This window comes from Camelus dromedarius, chromosome 10, assembly GCF_036321535.1.
Source record: "Camelus dromedarius isolate mCamDro1 chromosome 10, mCamDro1.pat, whole genome shotgun sequence".
Taxonomy (NCBI): domain Eukaryota; kingdom Metazoa; phylum Chordata; class Mammalia; order Artiodactyla; family Camelidae; genus Camelus; species Camelus dromedarius.
In genome coordinates this window covers 72,357,388-72,373,994 of record NC_087445.1, presented here as the reverse complement: position 1 = coordinate 72,373,994, position 16,607 = coordinate 72,357,388, and the positions used below count along the sequence as shown (strand labels likewise).

Here is a 16,607-nt window from a genome sequence, read left to right as displayed (position 1 = left end):
GGCAAGAAGAGAAATAAGAGGAGAAGAACCTTCCAGACAGATCATCCCCAACTTCATACTGATAGACACGAATGACCCGACGATACGCTATGCTATTCAAAGAAAAGAAACCAAATGAATACACCAAAGGAAGGGGAGGCAAGAGCACACGGAGACGGACATAGACCACGAGGCCCAAGCTGGCAGTGCGCAGGCAGGGACCTGGTGGCACAGAGCGACGGCTGGCCTGGGAGGACAGGCAGCTCACGCTGGGACTGGGCAAGACAGGACAGGGCTGGGAGGAGCCACACGGCAAGGGGAGCATGGCCCCTCGTGGAGACAAGACCAAGACCAGCAGACACAGCCGTGGGCGCTGGGGAGGAGAGCAGGCACCAGGGTGCTCACAAACCTAAGCTGAACCCGCGATCCCTAAGTCCCGACCCGCCTGCCTTCAGCGTGTGTGTGCTCGCTTCTCCCACTGCCTCCTTGAAACGCCTGAGGCCCCCGTCTGCAGAGCCTCAGGGCTGCGAGCCCAAGCCCCTGTTGCCCCAGGAAAATGCACAGGTGCCCGACCCAGACAGAGGGGGAGGCCCCACCGGGACCGGGCAGGACGGCCCTGCTCCTCTCAGGGCTCCTCCCAAGCCCTCTCTCATCACCCACACCCGGGGCACTTCTGCCTCCTATTAAGGCAAAGGACAGCCTCAGCCCTCGGTGGGGGTTGGGGGTGGAGGCGCCAGGGCACAGCTGGGGACTTATGGCACCAGCCTGACCCCTGTTTCTTGCCCATGACCTCCTAGGGACCAACTGTGGTCCCATGAGATGGGGGGAAAAGAGGCAGAGAAGTCCAGAATAATCCCCACGTCTGAGCAGGCATGGGATTCTCAGTGGTTTAGGACTCCAGCTCTGCCCTTCGGGCGTGGCCTCTTTCCCTAACAGAACCCTTGGATTGGAACAGGAAAGGGGGAGTGGCCCCCCTCCCAGCCCGCAGGCTGATGGGGATGGGGGGAGGACAGGGGGCGGCAGGTGAAGGCACACACTACTCGTGAGTGCTGGGGGAAGGAGGGGGTGAGGGCGGGGCGGGAAGGCCCATCCTGGGATCCTCTGCAAGCCAGGCCACACCACAGGGGAACAGAGGGACAAGCACACAAAACACCACACCACGAGCCCGGAGAAATAAGAAGACAATATTAACCCATCGAGGAGATACGTTCTGTGGAGATGGGATCCAAGCAGCCGCAAGACAAGGTGGTGTCCGGACAGCAGCAATCGCGAGGCAGGGGACAGAGGCAGACACAAAAAAGAAGAGAAACAAAACCAAGATCATCAATACCCACACTGCACTCAGCCCCATACCTGTCACCGTCGCTGCGCAGGGCCCATCACGAGCCACCCAATCCAAGACATCCAGCGACTCCATCTTTGGAAAAGTTCCCTCAAGAACACTCCTAGCTCTGCCCATCCCTCCTCAAGCCAGACCAGGCCATGCTCCTAACCCTCCCTGCCTCATCGCAAGATGCCTTCTGGCTTCAAGCAAAGCTCCCTTCACTCTAGAGCCCGAGGCCTGGGCATTCAGCCCCGGGGACCAGGACGCTCCTGGGGCTGAGCCCGGCGGCAAGGCCGCACCTGGTCTCCTGGATCCACTGGTGGAAGGCGTTGGCGTGCTGGGCGAACTCCTGGCGCAGCTTGTCATTCTCCTCCTGCCGGCGCTGCTCCTTCTGCAGCTCCAGCTCCCTTTCCTAAGGACCAAGGGAGGCAGAGGCCTTGTCACCCCCACCCCCTTCGTGGAAAGGCTTGGCCACTGGTCTCAACATCCGAGAGGAATGGGAAGTAGTTTTCTGAAGCCAAATAGGACAAGATACACGCACTCTGGGGGTTAAGGAGGACTGGCTGTTAACCTCAACCCACAGACAGCAGGCAAGGCATCTGGGAGACATTCGCGTGCTCACTTCCTCCAAGAACCCTGCGAGACGTCAGGTGGGAGGGCTGATCACAGCCAGGTGGGGCTGCGGGACCCACACATGCGGTGACTCCCCCCCATCACTCTTCCACTAGAAGGGGCTTCCCTGCAGGGCCCAGAGGAGAAGGGCACCTTGATGATCTTCTGCAGGTTCCTCCAGGTCTCCTCCAGGGCCTCCATGGTGAACCAGGTGTAGGGGTTGGAGGCCACACGGAAGCTCTTGATCTGGCGGTCCAGCTCAGCCAGCTGGTTGAAGTCGGCCTGGGCCGAGCTGAGGGAGGAGCGGAAGGCATCATGGGCCTCACGCAAGGCCTTGATCTCTTCCAAGGAGTTGCAGCGCACTGGGTCTGTTAAGTCCTCCTCTGCATTTTCAAACCAGCTGTTGAAGGCAGAAGCCTTTTTGGCAAAGGTCAGGAAGAGGTCCTCCACCTGAAAGCAGAGGAGACTGAATAAGGACAGCTGCCGGGGCTGGATGGGCCATCCTTGGCAGGAGGGCAGGTGGCAGTGTCGGGGTGGGAAAGGCGGGGTTAGCTCCCAGGGCGTCAGGGACTTGCTCGGCTCAGTTCTCTGCCTCCCACTCCCGCTCCTGACAGCCCTCAGTCTTTCTCCCCTTGCTCTCCTTTCCCTGGGATGTGCCAGTTCAGTCTGTCCTAGGTGCTTCCCAGCAGCAGCCTCATGAGGGAAAGACTCCCATTTGCCTTGGTTTATTAGGTTGGCTCCACGTCCCTGTGCAGGACTGCCTCCAAAGGTGAGGGCAGAGCAGAGCACGGCAGCCGGGGGATGGCTCTGCCTTCCCTGGGAGTTGAGCTGGCTGTGCTTCACCGGGGTTGCGCTTACCTTGCGGAAGTGACTCTGAGCCTCCAGCAACTTCTTCTTGCGGGTGGCTGAGTTGGCCAGAAGCTGGCTCCACCTTTTCATGAGAGCGGCGTGCCGGGCCTCGATGGCCTTGGACTGAATGTGCTTGGCAGCCAGCAGCTGATCTTTGAGGGCAGTGATGTTGGCAATGCCCTCCTGCTGGAAGGCCTGCAGGCCAGCATCAAAGGTTTCCTGGAACAAGGAGCAAGAAGCCAATTTGCAGTCACTGTGCTGAGACAAGAACATGCTCTTTCCGGGCGCCTCAGCTTCTGTCCTGCCAGCTGCCCAAGCCAAACTGTCAGCCTCGAGTCCCCACCGTCTCCTGACTCTTGGTGACACCTGACCATTTTTCCACGTCTCCTCCAGACCACAGGCCACGGCAGCAACTCCTCCCAGTTCCCGCTTTCAGACTCGGAGTCAAGTACCTGGGCTTCCTAGCTGTGCCCGGCTCTCTCCACTACCTCCGCCCAGAATGAATGCCTGGCTCTCCCCCGACCACTTTGTTTATGCTCTGTGATCTAGCTTAGATGTCATGTCTTCCGGGAAGACCTGCCCTGTCAACCTCTGCCTACTGGAAACTGAGTCCAACACCTCCTGGGTGAAGTCCACGCACATCCTGCTGTGCTCAGCCCTGGGAGCACCCATCGGGCCGCAGCACGGAGCCTAGTCCGACAGCGTCCCGAGGACCAGGACTGCATCCTGCTCACTGCTGAGTCCTAGGGCCTAATGTGAAACAGTCAAATGCCTCAGTGAAGGATGCTGGTCATCGTTCATCCACCAGGAAATATTATGTGAGTCAATTTCAATCAATAAAGTGGTCAGGACTGACCTGTTTGGTGAGGAGAGTCTGGACAGAAGACAGATCTCGGCCATAATCATCTGTCTTCAAGCTGTTCTCCTTTTCACCTAGAAACCCAAGCAGGGAAGTCAACCATCCCTTCTCAATGTCGTAAGATGAATTAAAAAAAAAAAGAAAAAAAGAAAAGAAAACCGAGGCGCCTATTACTCTGCTTACATTTAAATTCCAACACTACTGACAACAGCCTCCGCCCTGCAGCCCAGGCCCTGTCCTACGGCTGCGTCAGGAAGGGGACCCGCCAGCCTGTCCTTATGCTGTGACGACTACCAAGGGTACATGGGCCTCCTCGCCAGGGAGCTAGGTCTCACCCTAGGCCCGTGCGGCTGGGGGACGGTGCTGACACAGGCTGGAGGGCCCACTGGTGTGCCCCTTGTCTGTGTTGTGATGCCTACTGCTTCTTGCAGTGTTAAAGGAACAGTCTTGTTAACCCCCGTGCTGGCCCGGGGCGCCGCTGAGGCCTTGGCTCTGCCTCAGCACCCAGTCTCCCGGCGGCCGCCCGCGGTCTGCCCAGGTTCTGATACACCCACATCCCATCAGTTTCTTCTCTTCAGAAGAAAACTAGCGGCACAGGATGCAGGCGGTGTGTGGCTCTGACGAATCTTCCCGCCGGGAGGATAAGAGACGCAGGGCCGCGCCGCGGCCGAGCTTACCGATCCAGGACTCCACCACGTCAGCCTTCCAGTTGAACTGAAGGAAGGCTGAGTTCTCGTCCAGCTTCGCCTTCCTCTGGGCAGCAGCTTTCTCCAAGTCTGACACCTTCCCGTTCAAGGCCTTCATCTTTGAAGAGATGTTCTCCTCGTGGTGATTGTTCTAGGCGTGAAGAAGTCAGTCTGGTCAGCCTGCCCTCCTGGGCAGTGGCCCGATCTGCACCCTCCCTGCCTGGGCGGGCTCTGTTTCTGAGATGGGCCATGTGCTGCCCTGCCCACTGCCAGGAGGAGAGTGGCTAAGGCTTGCTAAGAACAACACAGAGTAAAAGCCTTAAAAAGATGAATACTGGCAATTCTACTGCTACAAGTAATAGTGAGGAATGTGGTGAAATGTCAGCTCCCAATGATACACTCACTAGCATTATTTCTGACATCGGAGTTAGAGAAAGCCTGAGCAATTATGACATGATGGCTCCTGTACACACGCAGTAAAAATAGCGGCTCAGTGCAGCGTTTTCACACTGTGGGTATTGACAGGCGTTAAGCCCCAAACACTCTGATTCAACCTTGGTTAAAACTGTATCGAAAACGAAAACCTAAGTCAGCGTGAAATTTAAAAAGAAACCCAGGGAGAAAACAATAAAGACTGCTGTTGGGAACAGAGCGCCGGGCTGTCTGCCAGACGGCTGAAGAATATTCACAAGCTGTCACTCACAGGTTTAAAGAACACAGAAGGTTATCCTGGTGGGGCCGTGTGTGTGGTGAGTGGCACCCGGCCTCATCTACGTGTATGTGGTCTGTGTCTGAAATTAGTTTCCGTTAGTTTATTTGCCCAGTGAACATGGATTTTTAATGACATTGTTACCTCCTATGGAGGCCTGATCACTGGTGCAAATTCTGTGATGAGATCTTATTTACTAAATACAGGTTTTTAACAGGACATCAGAGTTGATGGAAGTTGTCTGTCTTCTGGAATTACATTTGTCACTGGACCTCAGTGACTGGTGGTGACTGACTTGTGACAGATGGCAGCACTGTGTTCAATCTGGATTTCAATCTGGGAGTGACTCAACTTCACTGCTGCTAAAAAAGCACCAAGACCCCTTATTTTTTGCTTTCTCCCTAAAAGGCTCTTTGGATGAAATAAACCTTGTGCTTTTAGCAGGTACATTTCTAGAATGTCCTGTACGGCAGCCAGCTCTCACACAGTCATGCGATGCAGACGGGCCCCACTTTACCCAGCGGTGCTCTCTGTAAGGGGTCCGGAGGGCCAGGCATGAAGGGCTCACCGGTGGGCATCTCTGGGGCTGGCTTTACGGGTGACTGTTTTGAGCTGCTTACTGGTATTTCCTGCTACCCCTATAAGGAGCCTACATCACTGGAGAAGTAAACAAGAGAAGCAACCGTGTGGGAGTGACCAGGGTGCAGAGGGACCAGCAAGCGTGCTTCGTTGTCTAATTAAGACAGAAAAGACAAGTGCTGCAGAGTAACTTTCCTAAGTGGCTTCCAAAAGGGGAGAAATATCCTGTTACTCACAAAACACAGGAATGGAGTTGCCATGGGTCTCCACACAGACCATTGTTTGCCGGCTATCTCAGGGGAGGAGCTTTGTGGGCAGCTGTGGTGCCAGCACGTGGGCATCCTGGAGCGGGAAAGGAGGGGCTTACCAGCGGGCCAGGCTCACCTTCTTAACGAGGTCTTGTCCGTTAGTGCAGACGTCGTTCACACGGTCCTTGTGGACAGTGAAGTCTGTCTCAAAGGCTTCGTGTTTCTTCAGCAAGCCCTGGAATGGAAGCAGCAAGGCCGGCTACTGCGAGCCTGGCATGTGTGGCGTGTCAGGGACTGGGGCCAAGTATCAGGACTGGGAGGTGCCCTCACACACATCCCAGTCTAGCTGGGGACTCAGACAACAGACAGATACAGAAACAAACAGGCAATTATAAAGCAGTAAAATGAGGATGCCCTGAGCGTGACCGGAGGTGGGTGGGCTTGGGGAGTGGCCATCAGGGAAGGCCTTTCTGAAGGGGTGAAGCTCTTGCTAGGCACTCAGGACAAGGCCCCCGCTTTCCCTCTAGAAGACCACAGAATGGACACCCAGCAACACAAGAGCGACACCCATTCTGAAGCTGAACCCGAGCACATCCTCCTGGGGGACCTTCCGAGTCTTGCCTTTTCCCCTGCACAGTTTAAGCACTGAAGACGACGCCTCTTGTGCTAGCTTCCAGGGAACTCAACTGTGCAGAGGACGGAAATCACTCCTTCTAACTTCTACCTGCATCACCCTGACTAGCTGAACAGGATTCCCACTGTGAGGAACGTGGCTCAGGGCTCCCCTGACTCCTGGGAAAGCAAACTCTGCATCCACAGCTGGTGGCACGGATTTGGGAATATTCGACTGTAATGTGCAGCTCCTCCTATGAGGAGGGGGTCCATTTGCCCTCTGGCCCTGGGCTGCCTTGGGGTTGTCTTCCCGTAGGCTAGGCCTTAAGACGCCTTGCAGCCCCTGCCTTTGCCTCTTTGTACACTGCCTGAAGAAGCTGACCTGAGCCTGCTAGACGGTGAGAGGCCGCAGGGAGTGGGGCTGGGAGGTCCTAGCCGACAGCAGGGAGCAGCTGCCCGCCACACGGCTGACATCACTGTGGATCTCCCAGCCTAGCTGCCCTCTGCCTCAGTGCAGCCGTGTGAAAGCAGCAGAGGGAATGCCCATCCACTCACAGAATCGTGGGAAATAAACTGTTGTTTTTAGAGTGTTCACAGACACAGCTGACCAATGTATTTAGGAAGTATCCTATGGGTTGAACTGTCTCCCCCTAAGGATATGAAATCCTAACCCTGAGCACCTATGAAGGTAGAGATAGGTCTCTCCAGATGAACCAAGCAGAGGGCATTAGGGTGGGCCCCAAGCCAGCATGACTTGTGTCCTGTATACATAAGGGGGAAATCTGGACACAGACACACCCAGAGAGAAGGCCGTGGGAAAGCAGAGGCAGGGGGAAGACAGCCACGTGAAAACAGGTTGGAGTTAGGCTGCCACAAGCCAGGCTACCAGAAGCTGGAAGAGGCAAGGAAGGATTCTCCCCTAGAAGCTTCAGAGAGGGTAAGGCCCTGATGACACCTTGATCTCAGACTTCTAGCTTCCAAAACTGTAAGGCAGTAAGTTTCTGTTGTTTTACAGCTGCCTGGTCTGTGGTACTTCATTAAGGCACCACAAGAGACTAACAGAGTACTAGCCGCCTGTGCTGACGACACTGACAGTCCTGCCTGGCTGACAGCAGGGCTCCATGAACCCAGCTGACAAAGTCACGCCAATTTTGTCTGCAGAGGGGCCGCATCTCTCATGTGGGACCTTGAGGACTGAAATCAACCGAGACCCTGGCTGCTGGCTCCGTGCGCCCTTCTGGGAAGGGCACGGCCACTGGACAAACAAGCAGAAAAACGGTGGCCAGCGGGCAGTCACTAAGAGGGCAGGCAGCATCTGAGTCTCTCTAACCTGGATGGCAGCAAGAGTGTCTCCATAGTCTTCACTGGCCACCAGGGTCATTTTCTCATTAATCCAGGCTTCTTCCTCTTCCACGTTGGCTACAAACTGCTGATATTCCAAGGATTCTTCCAGACGCTGGCCCCTAATGTTATTAGGAGACAGAGAAAAATTAGCCATAATCTCCTCCAATCTAAATGCCAAAAATAACAATGCATGTGGGATGTCAACGGTTACTTCAAGCCCTCTTCGTAGTACAAAGCAGGGGGTGTTGGTCAAACACAAAATTCTGGAATCGTACGCTGTCCAGATTCACTGAACGGGATGAGCTCAGCATGGGCTGTCAGAGGCGGCTCTGGAGCAGGCCACCCACCGCACTTGCAGCCTGAGAAAAGGGTCCAGGCAAGAGGACCCAGCGCCCTGAGCAGGCCCTCCCTATGGCGCCCCTCCCTCCGACGGCTCACCGAGCTGCCGCCAGCTGCTTCAGCTCCTTCCAGTGCTCCACGAACTGCGCCAGGCGCTGCTGAATCTCCTCCTTCCCAATGGTGTTATCATCAGACAGCTTCTTGCCAGTGTCCAGGACGCCCTGGCAGGCAAGAAGGGTTAGATCGACAGTCATTACCTGCTTCTAGATGCTTCCAGGAAAGGGCCCTGACACTGAATTCTGACCTTCTCCTTCCTGATTTGGGAGGAGGGGCCATAAACACCGTAGAGACCTCAGTGAAACAAGCAAGGGCCAAGGATTTCTTTGTCAGTTCCCTGGGCCCATTCCCACCCGCTACAACTCAGCCAGGAGAGGCCCTCCCCACCTGAATCGCCGGCTCGTGGGCAGCCAGTTCTGCCTCCAGCCGTTTATGCTTCTTCCTCAGGTTCTGAACGCCTGTTAAGTCCCGGCCATAGTCCTCTGAGCTCACCAGCAGCTTCTTCTCCCTGGACAACACAGGCAGGCAGTCAGCTGCCGCACCTCCATGTTTGCAATAGATGTGTGATCAAAAGAGCCGTGAAGTTCACAGAGCCCGTGATGTCCTTCCCTGCATCTGCCAGTCTCTCTAGCAGAGTCCCTGCCTGTCTTCTGGGGAAAAGGCCTCTATTTCCTGAACAAATGGTGTCTGCGTGCGTACATTGGAGCACCTCCTGGGTCTGAGCTGCAGGGGCTCGGGGGGCACCGGAGGACAAGGAGGCGGCATGGTGCCATCCTACCAACCCCACCTTGTCCAATACACACGTCATGCGCAGTAGCACGTGAAGATGGTGATGTAAATAAGGAAGGAAGAACTTGAGAGACTTGTCCTTAAAAATGGCCTGTTCACAAGCTCCGTCAGCTGGAAAATGCAGACTGAAATTCTGGGGAAGGGGGAATGAAAGCTAACAAAACGCTCCTTCCTTTAAGCAGCAACCTTTCCCAGGAGATCAGACTACCTTTTATAGATAAAAACTCACTAATGTCGCCAGTGACCTAAGGGCAGGGTCCAGACAAGGCCTGGGGGGGCCAGCACGCACCACCTCCACATGGAGGCTGTCGCCAATCACTGTCACCTCACACCTGGACACCAAGGGGGGAAATGGGTGTCCCGCCTGGGCGTGTGGTGAGGCTGGGACCCAGCCCGACATGGATGCTGAGCCACGTTATTCCTGGCCTGCTTCCCTGTCTTACCACCACCCCAGGGGAGACAATCTCACGGCCAGACACCCCCGTAAAGGCTCCAGGGACACCGAGGGGACCAGAGCGCGCACTTGATCCAGGACTCCTCGTCGTCCATGTCCCGGAAGAACTGGTGCAGGCGGTGGGACTCGTTGAGCCGGGCCCGCCGGGAGGCAGCCATGCTCTTGATCTTCTGGAAACGACCGTTGATGGTGTCCCGCTTGTCCTTCACTTGGGAGGTGTCGAAGGCACTGCTGGTCATCAGGCTGTCTGCCTGGCTGTTGAGGTCCTTGAGGCGATCCTGGGACAGGGGACACGATGGGAGGGGTCAGAAGTCTGGGTCACCCACGAACGTGTGCTTGTAAATCAGACTCGGGGTTCCTCACTGACAGGCTGGTTTAATGGTTATTCAGTTCACTTGTGCGGAGCGTGATACCCTCAGTGTGGTATGTGGGCCTGGGGCTCGCAGAGATCAAAGGTTTCCTAACAAAACACCATCTGTCCTTTTTACCGTGTGGACATGAGCACTGATGGCGCAAAACGCACAGCAGGAGTGGCGACTGTACGAGCAGAAATCTGATTCCTCCCTGTCATGCACTCTTAGTAAGAAACGCTTTCAGTTAAGAATGAAAAAATGAACTTGTCACTTAAAGGAAAACTGAGCTTGTTGCTTATGATAAAATATAAACTTTTATGAGAAAATTAGAATTTTGGAAATTTGGCATCCGCCATGAGCGTGACAGCTTCCCAATATGAGATTTTTCCATCGAGACTGGCTGTGATGTTAATGAGGTAATTTTTGATGTAATATAATGAAACATGTTAATGTTTGGAAGATCTACATCATTCAGTGAATCAGTATTTCCCAAGTAATTCTGTAACCTCATGCACGAGTAAAAGATCCACTCAAAAGTTCAAGATGGACCAGTGAATTTTAATACAAAATAGCATGAAAAGCTGACTGACAGGGTTTCAGAGTCCGCTTTGCAACTGTTAGGAAACCGCTACTTCCTGATTTGGGTGTAGTTATCAAGAGCATCCATAATTATTGAATTAAAACACTAACCACTCCCTTCTCTACCCGTGTGAGGCCACGTTCTCACCACGTACAGCAAACTACAACAAACTGAATTCAGAGGCAGCTGTGAGAATCCAGCTGTCTTCTATTAAGCTGGACATTAAAGAGACTTGCAGAGGGAGGGTACAGCTCAGTGGCAGAGCACATGCTTAACGTGCATGAAGTCCTAGGTTCAATCCCCACTACCTCTATTAAAATAAATAAATATAAAATTGAAAAAAAATTAGTAAATAAACCTAATTACCGCCCCCCCAATTTTTTTAATTAAAAAGAGACTTGAAAAAATAGAACCTATGTCACTCTTCTTGTTATACTTTTGTTCTTAGAAAAATAGAGATGTTATAGATAAAAAAGTTGCATATGTTAATGTAATGAGCTTATTATTTAAAATAAATTAATAGATTTTTCTGTTTTCTTATACTGGTACAATTCATAGACCTTACTCAGATTTCACCAATTATTATATGCCTTCTCTGTATATGCATGTGGTTCCATGCAATTTTATCGTATGTATAGATTTGTGTAAATACCACCAAAATCAAGTCACAGACCTTGTTCTGTGCATACAAAGGAACTTGCTTGTAACCTTTATAGTTGTACTCCCGGCCCAGACCTAACCCCTGGCAACCATTAAACTGTTCTCCATCTCTGTAACTGGTCGTTCTGAGAATGTTATATAAATGATATCATATAGTAAGTAATCTTTTGAAATTATTTTTTTAAATTCAACTTTAAAATTTTAATTTTTAATAATGGCAAATATTGATAGATTAAAACCCACATAACAAACTGTTAGGTGCTCTCAATAGTTCAGCGTATAAAATGGCCCTGAGACCACAATGTCTGAGCACCTTGGCTTTAAATGACAGACATCACTGTCCTTCCCCAAAAGCACTGGGTCTCCTTAGAAGCCATGCACAGTCGTGCCCCAGACACAGGTCTGGCTGCCCTCCCCCGACTCACCTCATGGGCAGATATGTCCGCCTCCAGCAGCTGATGTTTTTTCAGCAAATTGTTCACGGAAGCCAGGTCTTTGCCGTAATCCTCAGATGCCAGGAGGGCTTCCACCTGGCAGTGAAACACGAAAGGGAAAGCTGCCGCGCAGAACACATTTCATGTCCTGGCACGCCCAGGATGCCCACTTGTTACTCCAGGCCCTCGTCCGGACAGCTACGAACTCCTGGACCACAAGCTGCGGCTTATAAACCCCTTAGAGCACACAACTCACACCTGAGCATGAGGATTTCTGTGAAGAGGGACGCCGGGAGGGCCCTGCCTTGTCAGTTTTGGGTGTGAGGACAGACCCGGTATCCCAACAGCTCGAAATCCTCCAGTTGGGGAAGGGAGGCCGCCGGCACTACCTCAGAGAGCCAGAAGTCGAAGTCCTTGATGCCAGTGTTGAAGTTCTGCTGCTTGTTGGCTTCTTTCAGCTTCTGGCTCTTCTCAGCCGACTTCTGCACCAGGAACTGCCACTGGTCGGCTAAGGCGGCCAGCCGGGCCTGGGGAAGAGAAGGGTGCTGTTAGAGATGGTGAAACCCATGGTGACACCCTCCCCTGACGCCGATCTGACACGTAACCAGAGAGGAGGCCGGACAGCATTCACAGGAGCCACCCTCACCACCATCTCCCGTCAGCAATGCAGCCAAAAGTCATCTGTTTTCCTTAAGACTATATTCCAAAGTCACCATCAAGGTGACAGTAACAAATGTGACAGTCAAATCCAGCCCATTTCCCCTCCTGGGCCAGGAAGGAGAGAGCTGCTGAACTGTACCTTGACGGCATCCTCGCTGCCGGCACAGGCCCCACGGTCAATGAGGGAGTTGCCCATGTCGATGACCCCGCGGATCCGGTCTGCGTTGGCGTGCAGTTCTGCTTCAAAGGCCTGGTGCTTCTGGTGCTTGCTCTGAAAATACCAAGAGAAACCACAACCTTTCAAACCCAGGGCCTGCTAGGCTGTCTTTTCAGGGAGAAGGGATTCTCAGAAGGGAGGGAGAACAAACTTAAAGAACTAGGGGCAAGTGTCAATATTTTTACAGAAGATAATCACAGAGTTTGTGTGAAATACTTTAGGGTTCAGTCTGTTGGGAGTTCAGTAGGTCTGGGCCAGGAGAAAGGAAATGTACCAGCTCAGGAGCAGGTGAATTGAGTCAATTTTTTTTAAAATTTTATTTATTTTAATGGAGGTAAGGGGGATCAAACCCAAGACAATGTGCATGCTAAGCACACAGCTCTACCATTGAGCTACACCCCCTAAATTGAGTCAGTTCTTAAATCAGCTGGATTAGCTATCTGGGGGTGAAATCCTAGAATTATACACCTTCTAACATTTTGCAGGAAATGGAAATGGCCAACTGTAGTTTTAAATCTACCTATAGATCAATTTCCACCCACTGCTTTCTTCTAGGTGGACAGAAGCTCTGCAGCGATCACTATGAAGCAAGGAATATGAGGGTCAGACTGCCTCTCTGTTGACAGAGGAGAAGCCTACAGTTGCCACAGACCTTGGCTTTGCCAGCTTCTCATTTGGCAGCCATCATTATTAAAAAAAAAAAACTGGATATTGTCAAAACCCAGGCCTGACTGTAGGCAGGAATTTCTCTTTGCTAGAAGAGAGGGCTGGGAGTATGACGGGCTTCTGATGCTGGGGCGTGACAGGGTACTTAAGAATCTACAAAGCAGCAGAAGGTGCAGGCGACACCACAAGACATGAGTGTGAGGACAGAGCTGCGGGACAACTGGGTGAGAAATGCAGGGTCTCAGGCAAGGGTGTTATCTGGGGAAAAAAAGAACTAAAAGAAAAAAAGCAGTACAGCTGGGGAAGGATTCTGCATCAAATGTTTCATTTCAGGGGTAGCAACTGTCAGAAGATGGAGCCACGTGGCTGGCAAAACACAGCACTGACATGAAGCGTCCTCGCCACGTGTGCTGAGACCTGAGCCCAAACACAAGAACCAAAGCGTCTCAAAGACCCATGCCGTCCTGACAAAACCCCACTCTCCTCTTCTGTTGGTCATTCTTTGGTTCAAATCCCATCAATTCTGTTTCTTCATTTCTTCCACCCATTTAAGCAACCTCTAAGGTACATTATGACTGAAAAGTCTCTTTCACTGCCCCTTGGGTAATGTTCACTTTTATCTTAACCTCTCACCCCCGGTTCCTCTTAGATTTGGAAGCAGATCATCTGCCACTCTGTGGATCCCTATCTGTCCCTCTCCAGGGACCAGCACTTCTGGATGGCAGACTGCATGGGCAATGCAACTCTCACACCTGGCTGGACTCCCTGCCCGAGGCCACTCAGAGCCATGTGTCCAAGGCAAGAAGAGTCCGGGTTTACATGGAAAAAGCTGATTATTTCAATTTTTAAAAGAAGCCCACCTCTTGAAAGACAGCAGTCAACTACCGCCCCCAAATCAAACATTGTACAGAACTTGCCTAAGTGATAAATTGGGAGAGAGGGAAGGGGAGTGAACGGTTGCAGGCTAATTACAACAGAGAAAGCCACATCCCACAGGGACACTTGAATGGAGTGTGATGGACGATTAGAAATGAAAAGCAGGGATGAGAAGACACCGGCAGACTGTATGTGGCCACAGTGACGAGGTTCTATACACAAGAGCACAAACACTGGAGCTCATGTAACTAAACTCTTAAAAAAAACAGGAAACTTACCAGCAGCTTGGAAAGCTACAAAAATAGATTAAAATAAGAAGAGTTCAGTACACTGAGGTGAAAATACAAATCAGCTACTCAACAGAAACTCATTTTGCTGTCATACTTCCCCCAGGAAGGTCAGCATTTGGGAACAAACAGAAGGGGGATTCTTTAATAGCAGACGTGGTTTCCATAGAGACAAATGAGGAAAGCAGCTTCTTAAACAGCTCTGATCATTTAAGTGAAACTTTCCCATCGGTTCAGTTTATTAAAATACTTTTCATTGGCCTCACCACGGATAAGAGGAAATCGTTTTCTAGGCACCTCCCCCTTTTACAGATGCCTTACTAACAAAATCTACTCAAAAACACAGGCTCCTTTGGAGATAAACAGCTCATGTGCTCAGCGCACCTGGATGTTGGTGGGGTCCTTATAGGACTCATCACTTGCGGTCTGCAATTTTTCGCTGATCCAGGCCTCGATCTCGTCCACATCCCGGCTGAATTGCTGGAGGGTCTGCGATTCTCCCAGCTTTGACCTTTTCTCAATCATCTGGGCTTTGAGACGTCGCCACCTGAGAAAGTGAAACCAAGACCAAAGGTGAACATCCCTCAGGACGAGACAGGCCAGGGCTCTCACACCAGGGTAGCAGATCGGCCAGCTCCACAGACCACCCACCTGTCCAGAACCTCATTGCGCCGGCTGGAAATGTCGCCTTTGGCGTAGTGGCCGGCGGCGATGAGCTGGTCGGCAAAGGACTGCAAAGCGGCAATCTTCTCCTCCTGTCGGCAAACAAAGGCGCGAGGTCAAGGTGGGCAAGCCAGCTCCGCCTCGCCTGGACTGCGGGTCTTGAGAAGAGAACGGTTATTTTGGGTGATCAGCTGGTGACGGGATCAGAATACACTGACACTTTAGAAGCAGGGGGGTAAAAAGCCAGAGGAAAGCTTGATTTCAATCATTACTAGATAGAGTTTAACTCGAGAAGATTCCAGGTCACACTGGGCAGGGCCGGGGCTTGAACGCCAGCAGACATCAAAGACGGAACTCAGCTTCACAGAACAAGGTGGTCAGATTTTCAACAAAATGGTCTGTGAGTCAGAGTTTTACATCTTTCTGGTTTATGTTCGAGTTCACTTACCTACTCACAGATTAGTTTTTCTTCCCTTTCGCAATATAAATGTTCCCTGTGGCATCTGTTATTAAAACCTCAGAAATACCAGAATTTATATATAAAGTTTAAAATATTGTTCAGGTACATATATCACTGTCCCTGGATCGCACAGGTCTTCACTGGACACAGCAGTGACCACGCTGCTTCCTGTGCAGCCGACACCAAATATATGAATATATTATTATTATTATTATTTCAGTTCTCAGCTATCACCTTTTTCTTTCTTTCCTTTTTTTTTAAAACTTTTTTTTGGGTGGGGGGATTAGGTTGGTTTGTTTGTTTATTTAATGGAGGTACTGAGGATTGCACCTAGGACCTTGTGCATGCTAAGCACACACTCTACCACTAAGCTATACCCTCCTCCCATATCACCAAGCATTTTAATCTAAGGAAGCTGCCAAGGTCTCCTACTGAGTTAACCAAGACAATAACTATTTTTTGTTCTAGTGATTGACAGGGGAAAAGAGAATACACCAACAAAGAGAAGATGTCAATCTGGAAAAATCCTGATTAGACTCTAAGGTACAAAGGCCTCACCTGGACATTAATTGCTTTGTCAAAGTCCTCGTGTTTTTTGATCAGAGCCTCCACGCTGTCCAGAGAGTCTCCTTTGTCTTCGGTATTCAGGAAGGCCTCCCGGGCAGCCATCCAGTTCTCTGCTTGCTCACAGTCCCGATGAAACAGCTAAAGGAGGGGAGAGGCAGGTGGGAAGTGGAGCCTCTGGTCGGAAACCCCGCAGCAAACAAGAAGCCACTGTCCAGCGCGTGTACCTGCAGTTCAAGGCACTGATCCAACATCATCCTGCGCTGGACCCAGGCCTTCTCCAGGTCTGCACGCTCCTGATCTAGAACATCTAGTTTCTCCTTGATCTCGGGGCTGGCATAGTGCCCGTGAGCCAACAGCTGCTGCCCAAACTGTTCGAATGCCTGGAAAGTGCCAGCCCTGGCGTCAATTTCTGTCCGGTGTTCCTGCCAAGAAGAGGGGAGGGATTAGGTACCTGGCAGTAGCTGCCCATTCTCACGTCAACCACTGACTCACTGCAAAGGTCCTCCTGGCCTAGTGGGTGACAGCATCCCTGCCACTCAGCAGGCCCACCTACCTGGTGTCGTTCTAGCAGAGCCTCAGCTCCGGTGACATCCTTGGCAAGCTCGTCTGAGGACACCAACCCTCGGATTCCATTGATCCAAGACATGAGGTCCCTGGAAACCAGATCCACAGAGAAACAGCTGTTACGTTACATTGCAAGCAGGCCTTCTGCCCAGAAAAAGAAAGAACTACATAATTATTGTC

The 16,607-nt window shown here is 51.8% G+C and overlaps 1 protein-coding gene across 8 annotated transcripts in view; it reads right to left on the bottom strand.

The window, feature by feature from the left end:
• SPTAN1 (spectrin alpha, non-erythrocytic 1) overlaps window positions 1-16,607 on the bottom strand; it is a 57,948-nt gene that overhangs the window by 3,349 nt on the left and 37,992 nt on the right. For 2 of the 8 annotated variants that reach the window (XM_031450577.2, XM_064490570.1), the window contains 21 exons: window positions 16,417-16,516; window positions 16,088-16,285; window positions 15,855-16,001; window positions 14,825-14,928; window positions 14,558-14,720; window positions 14,165-14,179; window positions 12,267-12,398; window positions 11,857-11,994; window positions 11,459-11,563; window positions 9,510-9,718; window positions 8,585-8,705; window positions 8,240-8,361; window positions 7,788-7,920; window positions 5,982-6,080; window positions 4,301-4,460; window positions 3,621-3,697; window positions 2,774-2,983; window positions 2,069-2,365; window positions 1,603-1,715; window positions 1,172-1,189; window positions 30-92 (listed from right to left, as the gene is read on the bottom strand). In XM_031450577.2, coding sequence (XP_031306437.1) covers window positions 30-92; window positions 1,172-1,189; window positions 1,603-1,715; window positions 2,069-2,365; window positions 2,774-2,983; window positions 3,621-3,697; window positions 4,301-4,460; window positions 5,982-6,080; window positions 7,788-7,920; window positions 8,240-8,361; window positions 8,585-8,705; window positions 9,510-9,718; window positions 11,459-11,563; window positions 11,857-11,994; window positions 12,267-12,398; window positions 14,165-14,179; window positions 14,558-14,720; window positions 14,825-14,928; window positions 15,855-16,001; window positions 16,088-16,285; window positions 16,417-16,516 — 2,724 coding nt within the window. The remainder of the gene's footprint in view (window positions 1-29; window positions 93-1,171; window positions 1,190-1,602; window positions 1,716-2,068; window positions 2,366-2,773; window positions 2,984-3,620; window positions 3,698-4,300; window positions 4,461-5,981; window positions 6,081-7,787; window positions 7,921-8,239; window positions 8,362-8,584; window positions 8,706-9,509; window positions 9,719-11,458; window positions 11,564-11,856; window positions 11,995-12,266; window positions 12,399-14,164; window positions 14,180-14,557; window positions 14,721-14,824; window positions 14,929-15,854; window positions 16,002-16,087; window positions 16,286-16,416; window positions 16,517-16,607) is intronic. The other 6 variants (XM_064490571.1, XM_064490574.1, XM_064490572.1 and 3 more) reach the window with 4 other exon arrangements.